Raw genomic sequence first — 17,748 nt, 5'->3', positions numbered from 1 at the left:
GACAGGCCTCCATTTACTCTTGCTCAAAGAACTGCCCAGAGGTGGGAACGGTTCCCAGGAAAGCATGCAACTGCCCTCAGGGGGTGTCCTTGTCTGCCCTAGTTGAACAGCTGATGCTGGGAGTGGACAGATTGGACCCCAGGACCCCACCTCCTCTCTGGGGCCCTCCCCACTGACCTAATGACCTCGAGCTCTGTGCAGGCATCCGGTGGGTCCAGGGCCTGGGCCTCCTCCTTCTCCTGAGAAGTGGTGTGCACCGGGGTGGTGTCAGAGGAGGACACGGTCTCTGCCGGCTCCTCGTTGAAGGGGTTCTGGCGCTGGGTGGGGCTCCTGGTGGAGGCCTTGCTGCTCGTCAGGTCGGAGGCTGTGGAGCGGGGGCCGCTGACCGTGTCTGTGAGGTCTCCATCTGGGAGGACAAGGAAGCAGGAGACACCCTGTCAGGCACCCCCTGGGGCCCCCGACCCCCCCGGAGCATGCCTTAGCCCAGGAGGGAGGCAGGTCAATTCTTCCCAGGGAAACCTGACCCGGGTGGCCCTATTTCAAGTAGAAGCCCCAACCTAACAGGACATGGGGTTTGTACTTGAGGAGCAACTTGGAGGGACCGCCATCTCTACCACCCTTGGGGCCCTCCAGAGCTCACAACAATTTGGCTGAGTGTGTGTTAAGGGGCCCAAGGTGAAGCAGCCTCCAGGCTCAAGCTCTAGGCTTAAGCCCCATAGGGACAGCGACCTTGAGGCCTCCATGGGTGGCTGGGAGCCCCAGAGAGGAGCCAGGCTGCACACCTCTTCGGTTATCCTCAGAGCCTTCCTGCCACGGTGCTACAGGGGCACCCAGCATCCCCTTAGCCCCATATCCCACTCATAGAGCTGAGAGGTGCCCAAAGTCTTCTGAAGGGTCCCTTGCAGAGGTGAACGGAATACAAAGTGAGAAGAATGGAGGAAGACAGCAGAGAAAGTGAGGGGTGCAGAGAGGGGCAGAGGCTGGGAAGACAGGACGGGAGCCCAAGGGGTGGGAACCATGGGGCAGAGGGAAACACCCAGAGCACAGGGTAGAGAAGAGATGACAGAGCAGGGCAATGAGAACGAGGTGTGGCGGGGCAAGGACAGGTATCCGAGAGGCTGCCCCCCAGCGCTTCTCCCTCGCCCCCCACCCTACATACTCCTGGGGGGGCAGGACCAGGCGCCCCTGCAAGGGTGGTGCTGAGAATCCATTTCATTCAAGCATCAGCTCACTGCTCCTCTCTGAGTCACACCCTGACACGCCCCCTCAAGAGGGGAGCTGGCTTAGCCACCCCACCCCACCCAGCTGTCTGCCCCAGGCTACTGGAACAGGGCAGGAGAGGGAGCCCGGGCAGGAGAAGTACACAGGCCATTTAGCCAGTGGCAGATGGGAGACACCCAAGCAGAGAACTGAGGCCCAGCTAGTGAAACCGCCTGGGTGAGGGTCAATGGCATGGGACATGGCTGGTCATGCTCCATTTGCTGGCCAATGCCCATCTTGCTGGCTGTTGTCTACCCGGAAGAAAAGAGGCGAACAGACGCCCCACAGCCCAAATGGGGGCCCAGCCGGCTGTCAACTTAGTGCGTCTTGGAAACCACAGGACAACTGTCTGCTGAGGCACCATACCGTCTTTTGTTTTTCTGAGACAGGGTCTTGCTCTGTCACCCAGACTGGAGTGCAGTGGTACAATCACAGCTCACTGCAGCCTCAACCTCCTGGGTTCATGCGATCCTCCCGCCCTGCCTCAGCCTACAGAGCAGCTGGAACACTGGGCACAGTGGCTCACGCCTGTAATCCCAGCACTTTGGGAGAATGAGGCAGGTGGATCACAAGGTCAGGAGTTTGAGACCAGCCTGACTAACATGATGAAACCCTGTCTCTACCAAAAATACAAAAGTTAGCTGGGCATGGTGGTGGGCCCTATAATCCCAGCTACTCAGGAGGCTGAGGCAGGAGAATCGCTTGAACCCGGGAGGCAGGGGTTGCAGTGAGCTGGGATCGATTCATTGCACTCCAGCCTGGGCCACAGAGTGAGACTCCGTCTCAAAACAAACAAACAAACAAACAAAATACGAGACCAGAGTAGCTGGGACTGTAGGCGTGCACCACCACACCTGGCTAATTTTTGTACCTTTGGTAGAGATGGGGTCTCCCCGTGTTGCCCAGGTTGGTCTCAAACTCCTGGGCTCAGGCGATCCTCCAGGCTCTGCTTCCCAAAGTGCTGGGATTATAGGTGTGAGCCACCATGCCTGGCCCTTAAAAAAAAAAAAAAAAAAAAAAAAATCTGCTGTCTTTAAATATAAGGACAAAAGAGGAGGCTAAAGGCAATGAGCAGCTCTGCCAGAAACACCAGCAACACTGGGGACCGTTTCTAGATTTCCCGGGATCCCAAAGCCTGAGCTCTAAGATGCAGAAAACTAAGTCCCTCAGTCCCAGAGCAGGCTCCCACCAAGCCCACGTGTTCTTGCTCCGGCTCTGTGATTCTCTTCAGCACATGCAGTTGCACCCAAGAGGAGCCCCGAGAGGTGAGTGGGCAGATCATGAGACGTGGTGGGTGTCAAGGCCCGGATGCCCACCAGTTCTGTAAATCAGCCAAAGACCAGGGGAAGGCTGCCCAGATCTCAGCCCCAGGCTCCAAGTTTGGAGCTGCCCCAAGTCCTGCCTTCCTCCAGGTCCAAGAAGAAGACACAGCCTCCCAGGGTGAGCTGCCAGAGTGAGCTCCAGAATCCTGCTCCAGGAACTCAGGCAATCTCACCCTGCCCTGGGGCAAGTAGGCTGTTAGTTCTCAGGCCGCAGGGAGCCCTGAAAGGCTACAGAGGAAGGTCAGGTCCTGCTTGTCAAGTGACTGCAACAGTCATGTCAGGAGCGGGATTAGTTGTTAGAATTAGAGGGAGAAAACAATATCCAGCATGTGTGCTGCAAGAAGAGAGGCTGAGAGGGTACATGATGTTATGATGGAATTCTGGAATCCAAGCTGATTTAACTCAAATGTGGGACCCTTCAACGCTACTCCTGGCCAAATGTAATAGTTTATTTTTCCCAATGGCATATCTTATTTCCCAGAGAGTTAAGCTATTTCATACTCACATTATTTGGGAGGAGATCACCTGTCACCCATTACTCAGAATCAGGTCTCTAATAATGCGGGGAGAGCCACCTGCTGCTCACCCTCAGGGTGAGGCAGTTCTTATCTCCCCTGTTCAGAGGCCGGGTCCCCTCACCTCCCCTGCTCCAGGCTGGAAGTGGCCCAGAGGGTAAGAGGCTTTTTAATAACGGATTTGGACCAGGTGCGGTGGCTCACACCTGTAATCCCAGCACTTTGGGAGGCCGAGAAGGATGGATCACCTGAGGTCAGGAGTAGGAGACCAACCTGGCCAACATGGCAAGACCCTGTTTCTACTAAAAATACAAAAATTAGCCGGGCAGGGTGGCGCACACCTGTAATCCCAGTTACTTGCGAGGCTGAGGCAAGAGAATTGCTTGAACTTGGGAGGCGGAGGTTGCAGTAAACTGAGATCATGCCACTACACTCTAGCCTGAGCAACAGAGCGAGACTCTGTCTCAAAAAATAAAATAAAATAAAACAGGCCGGGCGTGGTGGCTCATGATTGTAATCCCAGCACTTTGGGAGGCTGAGGCAGGTGGATCACGAGGTCAGGAGATCAAGACCATCCTGGCCAACATGGTGAAACACTGTCTCTATTAAAAATACAAAAATTAGGCCGGGCACGGTGGCTCAAGCCTGTAATCCCAGCACTTTGGGAGGCCGAGGCGGGTGGATCACGAGGTCGAGAGATCGAGACCATCCTGGTCAACATGGTGAAACCCCGTCTCTACTAAAAATACAAAAAATTAGCTGGGCATTTTTTTGGCACGTGCCTGTAATGCCAGCTACTCAGGAGGCTGAGGCAGGAGAATTGCCTGAGCCCAGGAGGCGGAGGTTGCAGTGAGCCGAGATCGCGCCATTGCACTCCAGCCTGGGTAACAAGAGCGAAACTCCGTCTCAAAAAAAAAAAAAAAAAAAAAAAATACAAAAATTAGCTGAGCGTGGTGGCATTTGCCTACAGCTCCAGCCATTTGGAAGGCTGACGCAGGGGAATCACTTGAACCTGGGAGGTGGAGGTTGCAGTGAGCCAAGATTGTGCCACTGCACTCCTGCCTGGAGATACAGTGAGACTCTGTCTCAAAAAATACAATAAAATAAATAACAAAGATCTACCATAGCCTCAGATTTAAGGGGGAAACATTCACCTTATTGGCAACACAACCTTTGCTTTGAGTAATTGTGGCAACCTGGGAATATATACAAGCCCAGAAGTGGAATTTCAGGCAGAAAAATGCCCAGGCACTGCTACTGCCTGGGAGACAGGGTGGGACGGCTGGCAGATTTCCTTTTAATCAGCTTTAAAACTTCAAGGAGATTCTCTCTGTAGGAAATTTCAGCTGTACCTGGGCAGTTCCCTCACTTGGACCTCAATCTCTCCAAAGCACCCAAGAGGAAGCCATTAGGGCAGACTGAAAGAATCAAGCTGTCTTTCTCCTTGATGCCCATCTGACCCAAAGGAGCTTACAACCCACATGTTTAAAGGCATGGTTTTCCAGAACAAGTCTTGGTTCGTTGGGTCAGGCCCTATACACCCCGAGAGCATCAGCTGGCACTGGAATTAGAAAGGGTGATCCCATGCCCCCGAAACGCAGCCACTTAGTGACTCCAAAAGGCCACCGCACAAAGGCAGGAGCCCTGCGCCGGGAGAAGGGATTTGCCTAGGGCTGGAGTTAAAAGTTTTCCCACTGCAGAATTCCATCTATTAGAACACCAAACTTGGCTTTATTATGATCATGGACATTATTATAAATAATAAGGAGCTGATTTGATACATGCAGCAAGCTTGGCATGGAAACATTGCAAAACAGGAAAAGAGGGTAACAGCGGACTCTGGCCCACCTTCCCAGTCTGTGCTGGGTACAGACGGCACTGCTGGAAACACATCTCCAAAATCATAATCTACAAAAACGAGGGACAAAACTGAAGATTAGAAACACAGGCAGTGGAAGGACGACTGGAGGGAGGGGGAGGGAGGTGGGGTGGGAGACACGGGGAGGGAACAGGAGAGGAAAACTTTGACTTTCTCCATTGTATCCAACAACCTTGGGGAAACTTACTAGGGCCCTGGCTGCCTCTCAGCTCAGGCACTGGCCCAGAAGCCTCCAACCAGCTGGAAAGACCTGTAGGGGGTGACCCCTTCCCACACCCAGAAGCTGGTTCTGGCAGAGAGAAGCCTGGCTGCCTGTGCCTCGCCGTGTTTTCTACCCCTTGCTTCCATTCCCTCCGTACCCTGGCAGGCAAGGAGATGCCCTGGCAGCTGCAGTTGTACAATCTCCAAATTGCTGAGGGGACGCCTCCATCCATGGAGCCGTCCTTGCCCTGGCTGATCCGGCAAGGCCCATCCCTCTGACTTCTAGGCAGCCCATGGGCCCAACCGAAGGAGACTGAGCTGCTGTCTTCTGCTTGCACAGTCAACGATGTTGCGGCAGGTCTTGCTAACACCAATTCTGAAAGGGACCTCCCTCCCTGGGACATAAAACCCGTGGTACAGCAGAAATAAAGAAAGGGGAAGGTCAAGGTCTCCATGCCGAGGCAATTCTAGAGTGCCCCAGGGCTGAACTGGGGCTGGGATCCCCTTCCCTGGAGGTGAGGTGGTGGGTGAAGTAAATGAGGGGCTCTGGTCTCCCACAGGGGATAAAGCAGGGAAAATGGCCAGTTTTATCTATGAACACCGAGGCCTAAGGTTTGAAAGAAACCAGGCTGTTCCAGTAAGTCGCTGGGTGAAGACAACAAAATGACCTGCAGCTTCCTCCTCGGTCTCTGATGCAATGGGTGCGACCATCCCAAACACACCAGGGAGCGCAGGAGGGAGCTGGAGCAATCAGACTGACACATGGAACGCAGCAGCAGCAAGGCTGCCCCGCGCTTTGGACCTGCCTGGTTCGCTCTTCTTCGAGGGGTTCCTTAACCTCTTTCTGCCTAGAATGTGGGGCCAGACAAGCTTCGCAGAGCAGGCAACACTCAACCCTGCGACAAGGGTTTCCAGGTCCTACTGCTAAACCTTCCTTGCTTAGAAAACTGCCCCAGGCATGTAACTAGAACCTTCTGGAAAAGGGTCTAACCCTAAAAAAACAACACACACCTCATTTTGGCTTTTTGTGCCCAGAATCCGCTTTTTAGCCACCACAGGGACTCTGAGGAGATGAAGATCTGGGAGGTGGCCGGCCCTGTTGAATTGCAAATTTCCGCCACCAGACCAAAAACTAGCCAAGAAAGACACCCAGCCAGGCTGCTCCAGCAGCTCAAGTCTGTTTCACAGCAGGGGCTGGGCCTTTCTGCCCCAGGGCCACTCACCCTCGCTAGATGGGGCAATTGCACTGTCATCCCACTCCAGGTTGGTGGAGGTGACGGAGTTGAAGGAGTTGAGGGACAGACTGTCTGAGCCGTGGACCGAGCTGGGAAGGCGGTCTTCAAAGTCCAGCAGGTACTGAGGTTTGTAGTAGTCGGGCATGTAGGGGGCCAGGTCTAGGTAAGGGGCGTCCTGAGGAGAGAGAAGAGGAGGCCCGTTTGCTGGGAGGCCTCAGGCAGCAGCCTTCCACGGACGGCAGGCTCCAGGCCTGGGAGACACAGACGTGCCTCTGTGACACCCTCTAGGCTAGTTTTTCTTTGGGAAATCAATGGCTTAAAGTAGTAAATTCAAAGATAAGCTGCTAAGAAGAGCAACGTGAATAGTGTTGGCTTTTAAAGGGGTGGACTTCAGGCTGACAGAACCCTTTGGTGCCCCGGCTCTCTGTCTCTCACTCTTTTTTTTTGAGACACAATCTCACTCTGTTGCCCCGGCTGGAGTGTAATGGCGTGATCTTGGCTCGCCGCAACCTCCGCCTCCCGGGTTCGAGTGATTCTTCTGCCTCAGCCTCCTGAGTAGCTGGGATTATAGGCACCTGCCTACACACCCCACTAATTTTTTTTTTAGTAGAGATGGGGGTTCTCCCTGTTGGCCAGGCTGGACTCAAACTCCTGACCTCAGGTGATCCACCTGCCTTGGCCTCCCAAAGTGCTGGGATTTTAGGCGTGAGCTACAGCACCCAGCCCCAAGGAAGGTCATTCGATTAGAATGAGGTGGCTGCATCCATTTTGAGCCCAGTCCATGAGGTGCCTGGGAGCCCCTTTGGCTCCTGTGGGCCAGCATCACGTTTGTACAGGGTGTAATGGGGAGAGAAGCTTGAGAACTTGAAGAGGGTGGCTGAAAGGCACGTCAGCTGGGAGGCATGGAGCTGATGACACTTTTCAGAGTCCCAGAGGCACCAGGCTGAATTTGCCTTGTCCCTCTCTCATGTCCTAAACATGAAGGCCGTTCTTCTGGGCTAAGATACTCCAGGCAATGAGGCAACGTGGCTTTTCTCCAAGTTGGATAGGGAGATAGGAGGAAGTCACCGGAACCAGGAATTCTTGCCATCAGTAACCCAAGAGAGAATCACTTCTCCTTCCACTCAATTCCACCAACCCTGAAACCTTTCCCTCACCTGAACAAACAAGCTTTGCTCAAGCCCCGTCATACCCAACAAGCTCCCCCAATAAGACCCCCCTCAAGCCCCGTCATACCCAACAAGCTCTCCCAATAAGACATAAGACACCACCCACCCTGCTCTCACCCGGCCCCTCCTCTGCTTCCCACAAGCAGCGAGTGCCCTGGTGTCTCACCAGATCCAGCTCGAAACGAATGAACTCCAGCCCAGATACCAAGGTCAGGAAGAGCGTCAGGTGATCGTGGCTGCAGACCAAGGCATTCCTACGAGACACAAGAAGCCACGATGGTGCCTCTGGGCCTGTTGACCAGCCTGGCCTAACCTCACCAACATGCCAGCTGTGTTGAAATTTGACATGTGATGTCCCCTACCTTGGACGGCACCCAGCTAGATATGACCATCACCCACCACCCTCTCAGCCTTCTCCCACTGGGTCAGCAGCCACATTGCACTGTCCTGCAGTGACTTCAGAGATGGGCAAGGGCAAGGCTCGCGAAGCTCTCAGTGGCTGCTGTACACACTGGGACAGCAGCAACCCCAGCAAAAGCTGAGCCAAAGCTTGGGCACTGGTCAGGTCTGAAGCCTGGGAGGACCAGGGAGCAGCAGAGCCCAAACCGTACCCAGGAACCCAGATGGAACCCCAGTGCTCGCAGTGAAGGCCATCCAGCTACTGGCAAGGCTCTGTTGGCTCTCTGGCATCACTGATGTGGCACACTCTGCTGTCTGCATATGACAAGCCTTTGGGAGGTGGCTGAAGGGGAGCTCTGAGGCTAGGGGAGGCAGACCATCCCAGACACCCACTTGACGTAGTACTTATGCAGCAGACCCTGGTTCTCCTGGAACAAGCGCAGGTAGCTCTCCAAGGAGTTCTCGTTGAGGGCCAGGTACAGCCAGGCACGGCCTGCAGACAAAGGCACGAGTAACTGGCAGGAAGGCCTGTCAGAGTGCTGGCTTTTATTTGCCAAGCAAGGGCAGAAAGGAAAGAAAGAGCAGGTCAGGGGACCAGGCACCTCAGCGGCCTGCGTGCTTGGTGGGGTACCATGACCCCCGACGGCTTTGTTTTCCTAGTCAGACTTCAGCGTGTAGCTGGCCAGGAAATTCTGATAAGGAGGGCAGATTACATACTTCAGATAGGTCAACAAATGCCAGGACTCTGTGCTGATCCTGTAGGCTAACAGTGAATCCAGCTCAGGGAGAGAAACCAGACTCTACAGCACATGCTCAGGCTGCGATTCCACAGGAGTCCAGCTCTTGCTGGCAGCTTGCCGTCCTTCCCCCTATCACTGCTGTGCCAAAAAACTGTCATATGCAGGCAGAAAAGATGCCTCATGGAGGGGACTGGCGTTTTATAAATTTATTATTTTTATTTATTATTGTTTTATTTTATTTTTTGAGACAGGGACTGTCACACAGGCTGGAGTATAGTGGTGTGATCATTAGCTCACTACAGCCTTAAATTCCTGGGCTCAAGGGATCGTCCTGCCTTAGCCTCTCAAAGTGTTGGGATTACAGGCATGAGCCACTGTGCCTGGCCATTTGCTTAAATCTTTAGAGATCGGTCTCACTCTTTCTTCCCGGCTGGAGTGTAATGCTGTGATCATGCCTCACTGCAGCCTCAAACTCCTGGGCTCAAGCAATCTTCCCACTTCAGCCCCCTGAGTAGCTGGGACTATAGGCATGGACCAACACATCCAGCTAATTTTTAAACTTTTGTAGAGATAGGGACTTACTGTGTTGCCCAGGCTGGTCTAAACTCCTGGCCTCAAGCCATCCTCCCTTTTTAGCCTCCCAAAATTCTTAGATTACAGGTGTGAACCACTATGCCTGGCCTGACGCTGTCATTTTAAAACCCCACTGCTACTGGACACCACCAGGTAACTAGCCTCCCCGGGCTGACCCTGAGTCTCCCTGTGACTACTCACTGCGCCCCAGGTTGGTGGCCACATGTTGCAGCACCTCGATCTGCTTGATAGCCTCTCTCCGAGTGAAATGCACCACGAGCACCCAGTAGCCAGAGGAGAGGTCCTGCAGTCTGAGAAAACAGGACAGGAGCTGCTATGAGCTACATGGGGCTGCCTGGGAAGCTGCAGTCGGCTGGTCCAGCAGTGATCGCAAGGCAGGGAGTGATGGATCCTCAGCAGGTCCCCAGGCACCCAGCACACCTTCACACCATCATATCATTTGTGGTGAATCCTCCCCCCTCATTTATGTCTTCCCGGAGGTGATTTACTGGGGTAACTACAGAGAGACTGGGGCCCACTTGAGCAGGACAAATCCCTTTCTGCCAAGGGGAGAGAAGAAAGAAAAGGCAGACGGGCTAAGGGTTTCTCTCTGGAGGCTACTCATGGCCTGGGTTGTGCTCCGGGGTCTTTGGAGACTTCCTCCACCTTACCCATAGAGCAGGGCGTGGTCCAGGTGCTCACACAGACGTTGCAGGACCTTGTCATGGTTCCGGATGGCAGGGGTCTCATCCTCACATGCAGCAAAATAGCTCTGCAACTGAAAGAAAACAAATCCCTCTCCAAATCAGAAATGGATAAAGAGGAGGGCTACAAAAGTTCTGGAATCAAGAAGGTAGCTAAAAAAACAGTCAAATGGTGTATCCATGATGACCAACGGAGATGTCTACCTCAAACCACCCTGTCCCACCTGCTGCTCGGGCACTGGAGGTTCCAGCAGGCAAAGGCTGTCTCTTAACAGCCCAGTCCCCAGGCAGCCCCAGTAAGCATTCTGCACAGTGACAGCCTGATGCTGAGGGATCCATGGTCCATGCATAGGTCTCAGGTAGTGGCAGGCTTCAGGCCAGGGCCACAGTGCTGCACGACTCCAGGGGCACTATGTGTCTAGCATGTAGACAGGCTCCAGTGCTCTCTCTGTCAATGCCACACAAGCCCAGATTGGGGCACTGATACAGAGAGCACCGTATCTATTTTCCTCCCATTGTCAAAAGACCTTTAAACTTTGCATGTTGCTTTTTTGCCCTATTGAGAAAGTTTTAATTTTTTTTTTTTTTTTGAGACAGAGCTTCACTCTTGTCACGCAGGCTGGCGTGCAGCGGCACGATCTTGGCTCACTGCAACCTCCACCTCCCGGGTTCAAGTAATTCTCCTGCCTCAGCCTCCCAAGTAGCTGGGATTACAGGCATGCACCACCATGCCTGGCTAATTTTGTATTTTTAGTAGTAGAGACAGGGTTTCCCCATGTTGGTTAGCCTGGTCTCGAACTCCCGACCTCAGGTGATTTGCCTGCCTTGGCCCCCCAAAGTGCTGGGATTACAGGCATGAACCACTGCACCCGGCCGAGAAATTTTTAATTTTTATGCAGTCAAACCTGTCAATCTTTTCCTTTAGTTTCCCATCTTTCCCAGTCAAATATTAGAAAAGTACGAACATATTTCTTTTTCTTTTCTTCTTGGTTGGTTGGTTGGTTGTTTTATTGAGACGAAGTCTTGTTCTGTTGCCCAGGCTGGAATGCGGTGGCATGATCTCGGCTCACCGCAGCCTGTGCCTCCCAGGTTGAAGTGATTCTCCTGCCTCAGTCTCCCAAGTAGCTGGGATTACAGGTGCCCACCACCATGCCCAGCTAATTTTTTATCTTTAGTATAGATGGGTTTTCACTATGTTGGCCAGGCTGGTCTCAAGCTCCTGACCTCAGCTGATCCACCCACTTTGGCTTCCAGAGTGTCAGGATTATAGGCATGAGCCACTGTATCCGGCCCGTTTGTTTCCTTTGAGACAGGGTCTCGCTCTGTCACCCAGGCTGGAGTACAGTGGTACAGTCACAGTTCACTGCAGCCTCAACCTCCTAAGCTCAAACAATCCTCCTTCATATCACAGTGGCCCCACTTGGAGCTGCCCTCTGCACACATTAAGGGCCGATGGACTGGGGCGCCTGCCCCCACAGCCTTCTTGCCATGGCATACTAGAACTGCCTGAGGAAACTGACAAAAGCTGATCTGGATCTAGGTACATGCAACGCTCACATTAAGCCCTACACCAAGAAGGACACCCCTGTTCCTGGGCTGGGCTGATAAAAGGAGATTTGGACAGTAGGTAAGATGAACCCCATCAGGCTGGTGAGGGTGAGGGCAGCTCCACTGGCCTAGTTAAGGATAAGAAAGCTCAGATATTGGACTGAGTTCGCTGCAACTGCAGTTACAGAGAGAGGACCCCTTTCAAGCAAAGCCTTAAGAGAAAAGTCTCCCTAAGTTCAAGTTAGTCATATCCTGTTCTGCTACTGCCCTTTCAGTGGCCAGAAGGGGGCAGAACACAAGAAAAGAGCACAGATGCCTGATCCTGATCTCAGGTTGAAGCTCTGGGGACAAATGTATTCTCAAGTGTTTTCTGGAAGCAGTGGTAGAGACGGCCAGAGCAGGCAAGATCCATCAACCACGCCAACAAGCATGTGCTCCTGGAAAGAGGCCAACGATTTAGCTCCCACAACAAAAATAGCCTCTCTTCTCTGCAGCCCGGAGCAAGCTGGCAGGCCTGCCAGCCAGGACAAACCTCAGTCCTGAGGGGTCCTCCCTTCCCTTCCTCTCAAGGGCAGGCAAATCGGAGCACCAGAAAGAAAGATTTCTAGAGCTGAAAGAAAAAGCAATGAGCCTGCAAAAACTGCACAATCCCTCTCAGCAGCGCTGGAGGCATTACTGTACACTTCAGTATTAAGTATAACCACATTGGGATAGAGCTTTTTTTTTTCTTTAATTTCAAAATCTGAGTAAATCTGAGATCAGAGAGCCTTTAGACAGATGTTAGAGTTGGAAAGATCCTTAGAGATCTCCTGCAACGTTCTCATTAAAAAACCAAAACAGGGCCGGGCGTGGTGTCTCACACCTGTAATCCCGACACTTTGGGAGGCTGAGGCGGGCGGATCACGAGGTCAAGAGATCAAGACCATCCTGGCCAACATGGTGAAACCCCGTCTCTACTAAAAAATACAAAAATTAGCTGGGCATGGTGGCGCGTGCCTGTAGTCCCAGCTACTCGGGAGGCTGAGGCAGGAGAATTGCTTGAACCCAGGAGGCGGAGATTGCAGTGAGCCAAGACCGCGCCACTGCACTCCAGGCTGGTGCCTGGCGACAGAACAAGACTCTGACTCAAAAAAAAAAAAAAAAAAAGATTATAAAAGTGCCTTTTCTTTTTCTTTCTTTTTTTTTTTGAGATGGAGTCTCGCTGTGTTGCCCTGGCTGGAGTGCACTGGTGCAATCTCGGCTTGCTGCAACCTGTGCCTCCTGGGTTCAAGTGATTCTCCTGCCTCAGCCTCCCAAGTAGCTAGGACTACCGGCACGCAACACCAGGCTCGGCTAATGTTTTGTATTTTTAGCACAGACAGGGTTTTACCATGTTGGTCAGGCTGGTCTTGAACTCCTGACTTCAGGTGATCCACCTACGTTGGCCTCTCAAAGTGCTGGTGTTAATAGGTATGAGCCACTGCACCCGGCTAATAACACCTTTTTTATGTGACTCAAGGAATGAACTACCACTGTGTACACTATTTAAGTACTATTTTTTTTTTTTTAAGACTGAGTCTTGCTCTGTTACCGAAGCTGAAGTACAGTGGTGTACTCCTGGCTCACCACAACTCCGCCACCCGGGTTCAAGCAATTCTCCTGCCTCAGCCTCCTGAGCAGCTGGGACTACAAGCGTGTGGCACCGTGCCCAGCTAATTTTTGTATTTTTAGTAAAGACAGGGTTTTGCCATGTTGTGGCCAACATAGTGGTTGGTCTCAAACTCCTGACCTCGTGATCTGCCTGCTTTGGCCTCCCAAAGTGCTGGGAATTACAGGCGTGAGCCACTGCCCCTGGCCAAACACTCTTTTACAGCATGTTGATAAACATTTTCCATGATCTCAGAGGACAAGGAGATCTTGAAGGCTACCAACCAGCATAGTTCTTGAAAGGAGCAGGAAGAAGAAGTTCTCTGATTCAATGATGCAAGAACCGGAGAGCTATGTTAACAGCCCGAGCCCAGTCTTTGGGGGCTGGGCAGCAAAGCACATAGAGGTAAACAAACAGCAGTGGCACCTCTTAGCTGTAATGCGGCAGCAGCTGGTAACCACCTCCCACTCCAGGAAGATCAGAAGGCCCCAAAAGAACAGAAGTGGAAGGAAAGCACACATAGAAGAAATGAGGACCCTGGAACAGAATTAATGGGGTGAGTATATCAAATATAACCCAGCCTGGAAGCACAATTGCCACCTTTATGTCAAATTACTCTTTTGTTGCACTTAGTAGCTGCTGGTAGAGCTAATACCCACTACAATTGGGGCCATGATTTATTGAGTGCACATTCTGTGCAGCAGGACCGTGGCAGAGCTGTTAAGAGTGTGGATTCTGGAGTCAGACAAGGTGGTTTGAATGCTGACTCTGCTACTCACTCATTCACTGTGTGACCTTGGGCAAGTTACGTAACCTCTCTAAACTCATCTTCCCTGTCTGTAAAATGGGCTTAGTAACAGGACCCTCCCTACAGGTTGCCTTGAGGGTTCATAATGCTTATATTGTATTTATCAAAGTACACGATACATCATAAACACTTAACAAATGTTAGCAGCTATGATGATGATGACACATTTTTCAAACGTAATTTAATCACTAGGTCACAGATCTAGTAAGGTGCAGAGACAGATTTAAAACCCACATCTTTTCATTAATCCTGGGTTAGAGGTACCTGAATGAATAATGTATGTAAAATGTTAGACTCTAGCCAGGCGTGGTGGCTCATGAGTATAATTCCAGCTCTTTGGGAGGTCAAGAAAGGAGGATCATTAGAGGCCAGGAGTTTTGAGACCAGCCTGGGCAATATAGCAAGACCCCATCTCTTTCTCTATTTTTTTTTTTTTTTTTTTTTTTGAGACAGAGTCTTGCTCTGTCACCCAGGCTAGAGTGCAGTGGTGCAACCTCAGCTCACTGCAACCTCCAGCTCCCAGGTTCAAGTGATTCTCCTGCTTCAGCCTCCCAAGTAGCTGGGACTATAGGCACGTGCCACCACACCCAGCTAATTTTTTGTATTTTTAGTAGAGACGGGGTTTCTCCGTGTTAGCCAGGATGGTCTTAATCTCCTGACCTTGGCCTCCCAAAGTGCTGGGATTACTGGTGTAAGCCACTGTACCTGTCCCCCTATTAAAAAAAAAAAAATTGTAAAGTTAAGACTAATTAAATCCTCTCAATATATTTTAGGGGAACCCAGGAAAGAAAAATGCAGTCCCTTCTCTTTTAAATCATGAGAACTGGCCAGATGCCATGGCTCATGCCTGTAATCCCAGCACTCTGGGAGGCCAAGGCAGGCAGATTACTTGAGGTCAGGAGTTTGAGACCAGCCTGGCCAACATGATGAAACCCGATCTCTACTAAAAATACAAAAATTAGCCGAGTGTGGTGGCAGATGCCTATAATTGCAGCTACTCGGGAGACGGAGGCAGGAGAATCACCAGGAGGTGGAGGTTACAGTGATCTGAGATCGTGCCACTGCACCCCAGCGTGGGCGACAAGAGCGAGACTCTTCTCAAAAAAATGTAAATCATGAGAACTAAAAGCCCATGGTAAACATGAGCTCAGTGTCTTCTACAGTTCTGCGTCTTGGAAGACAAACTGAGGAGAGAGGCCGGGTGGCTTCTCTACCAGGAGCCCTTGGCAGTGCCCTCTCTGCCCTCTGGCCCCACACTGGCATCTCGCGAGTGAGGATGTGTCTTGTTCGGATTTTTAAAAAACTGCAGCTTCTCCAGGAGGGCCTTTCTCCACTTCTGGGAAGAAGTTCATCGTGCTGATCAGACTGCCAAGTCGTTCTGAGTGTTTCCTTTCTGTTCATGTGGATTTTGGCGAAAGGCAGAAAATCTCAGAGTGTGTGGGAGCCTATCTGGGGCAGGGTGGCTGGGGGCCACCTCCAAGTTTTGTGTGTAAAGTTTTGTCGGAATGGCCACGCCCATTGGCTCATGTGTCACCTGTGGCTGCTTTTGTGCTATGACGGCGAGTGGAGCAGTGCGACAGAGGTGGCATGGCCTGTAGAGCCTGAACTCTTTAGCATCTGCGTCTTTACAAAAGCAGCATACTGGCCCTTGGTCTGGAGCCGGGAGCAGAGGTGGCAAGGAATGCACACTCTGATAGGCTTGGCTGAGGAGCTGTCTCTTGATCAAAGCTCATTTCAGCAGTGGCCAGAAGGGGAGGCTCAAGCCGTGAAGGGTCACTTATTTCAACAAACAGTTACTGAGCACCTACTATGTGCATATCAGACACAGTGGCAGAGATAAATTATGTGCAGATATATAATATGGCATTTAAATTATGTGCAGATATATAATATGGCATCGGGGAGTAGTAAGTGCTATTAGAAACACACAGCAGGGTATGGAAATCTGTTATAAATAGGAGCCCCTAGAGGGAAAAAAAAAAAATACAGAGGCCAGGCACAGTGTTTATGCCTGTAATCCCAGCACTTTGGGAGGCTGAGGTGAGTGGATCACCTGAGGTTAGAAGTTTGAGGCCAGCCTGGCCAACATGGTGAAACCCCATCTCTACTAAAAATATAAAAAATCAGCCAGACGTGGTGGCATGCACCTGTAATCTCAGCTGCTTGGGAGGCTGAGGCAGGAGATTCGCTTGAACCCAGGAGGCGAAGGTTGCAGTGAGACGGAGATCATGCCACTGCACTCCAGCCTGGGCAACAAGAGCGAAACTCCGTCTCAAAAAATAATAATAAAAGTCAATAAATAAATAAGGAAACACAGAATTACCTCCCTGAGAAAATTGCTATGTGGCATCAGTCGGGGGAAGTATTCTGGTTAGAGGAACAGCAGGGGCAACAGTGAGGAGCCTGGTGTGACTGGAGCTCAGGGAGTGAGTGGGTGAGCAACATGAGATGAGGTCAAGAAGGCAGCTGAGGCCGGGCGCAGTGGCTCACGCCTGTAATCCCAGCACTTTGGGAGGCCGAGGCGGGCGGATCACGAGGTCAGGAGACTGAGACCATCCTGGCTAACACCATGAAACCCCGTCTCTATTAAAAATGCAAAAAAATTAGTGGGGCGTGGTGGCACGCACCTGTATTCCCAGCTACTCAGGAGGCTGAGGCAGGAGAATCGCTTGAACCCGGGAGGCGGAGGTTGCAGTGAGCCGAGATTGCACTCCAGCCTGGGTGGCAGAGCAAGACTCTGTCTCAAAAAAAAAAAAAAAAAAAAAAGGCAGCCAAGGGCCAGATCATGCACAGCCACACAGGCCATGTGGTGAACTTTGCATTTTATTACCAGTTTGACCGGAAGCTGTTGGAAGGTTGAAAACAGGGAAGTATATAACCTCATCTCACTGTTACACAGCTTCTATAGCTTCTTTTGTTTTTTGAGACAAGGCCTCGCTCTGTCACCCAGGCTGGAGTGCAATGGCATATCTTGGCTCACTGCAGCCTCTACCTCAATCAGTCCTCCCACTTCAGCCTCCCAAGTAGCTGGGACTGCAGGCATGTGCCACCACAGATGGCTAGTTTTTGTATTTTTTGTAGAGGTAAGTCTCATCATGTTTCCCAGACTGGTCTCAAACTCCTGGGTCAAGCAATCCACCCATCTTGGCCTCCCAAAGTGCTGGGATTATAGACGTGAGCCACCATGCCCGGCCGTGCTATAGCTTCTGTATGGTGAGCAGACAGACTGTGAAAGGCCAGGGTGGAAGCAGAGACTGGTTAGGAGGCTAGCAGCCCTGCCAATGGGAGAATGGGGGCTGGGAGGTGGCTACAGTGTGGAGGACAAGAGAAGGGATCAGATGCAGGGTCTGAAGGCAGAGCCCTAGGGATTTACTGAAGGATTAGATGTGCGGCATGAGGGAAAGGCAGGAGCCAGCAACAGTTCTGAGGTGTGGTCTGAGCAGCTGAATGGCAGCTGTTTCTGGATCAGGTGGAGTTGAGCTCTGGCATGATAAGTTCAGAACACCTATCAGATATCTATGTGGAGGCTGGACGCGATGGCTCATGCCTGTAATCCCAGCACTTGGGGAGGCCAAGGTGGGTGGATTGCCTGAGCTCAGGAGTTCGAGACCAGCCTTGGAAACATGGCAAGACCCTATCTCTACCAAAAATACAAAAAATTAGCTGGACGTGGTGGCATGGTATACCTGTAGTCCCAGCTTACTCGGGAGGTTGAAATGGGAGAATTGCTTGAGTCTGGGAGGTAAAGGTTGCAGTAAGCCAAGATTG

The 17,748-nt window shown here is 51.8% G+C and overlaps 1 protein-coding gene across 2 annotated transcripts in view; it reads right to left on the bottom strand.

Moving 5' to 3' along the window:
- PLEKHM2 (pleckstrin homology and RUN domain containing M2) overlaps window positions 1-17,748 on the bottom strand; it is a 47,047-nt gene that overhangs the window by 8,027 nt on the left and 21,272 nt on the right. The window contains exons 2-8 of one of the 2 annotated variants that reach the window (XM_039473624.2): window positions 9,965-10,071; window positions 9,495-9,604; window positions 8,374-8,473; window positions 7,748-7,835; window positions 6,401-6,587; window positions 4,946-5,005; window positions 178-406 (exon numbers count right to left, since the gene is read on the bottom strand). In XM_039473624.2, the coding sequence (XP_039329558.1) occupies window positions 178-406; window positions 4,946-5,005; window positions 6,401-6,587; window positions 7,748-7,835; window positions 8,374-8,473; window positions 9,495-9,604; window positions 9,965-10,071 (881 nt within the window). The remainder of the gene's footprint in view (window positions 1-177; window positions 407-4,945; window positions 5,006-6,400; window positions 6,588-7,747; window positions 7,836-8,373; window positions 8,474-9,494; window positions 9,605-9,964; window positions 10,072-17,748) is intronic. The other variant, XM_039473623.2, reaches the window with a different exon arrangement.

Source organism: Saimiri boliviensis, chromosome 11, assembly GCF_048565385.1.
Source record: "Saimiri boliviensis isolate mSaiBol1 chromosome 11, mSaiBol1.pri, whole genome shotgun sequence".
Classification (NCBI taxonomy): domain Eukaryota; kingdom Metazoa; phylum Chordata; class Mammalia; order Primates; family Cebidae; genus Saimiri; species Saimiri boliviensis.
The sequence above is the reverse complement of the archived record's forward strand: the minus strand, read 5'-3'. Positions and strand labels throughout refer to the sequence as shown.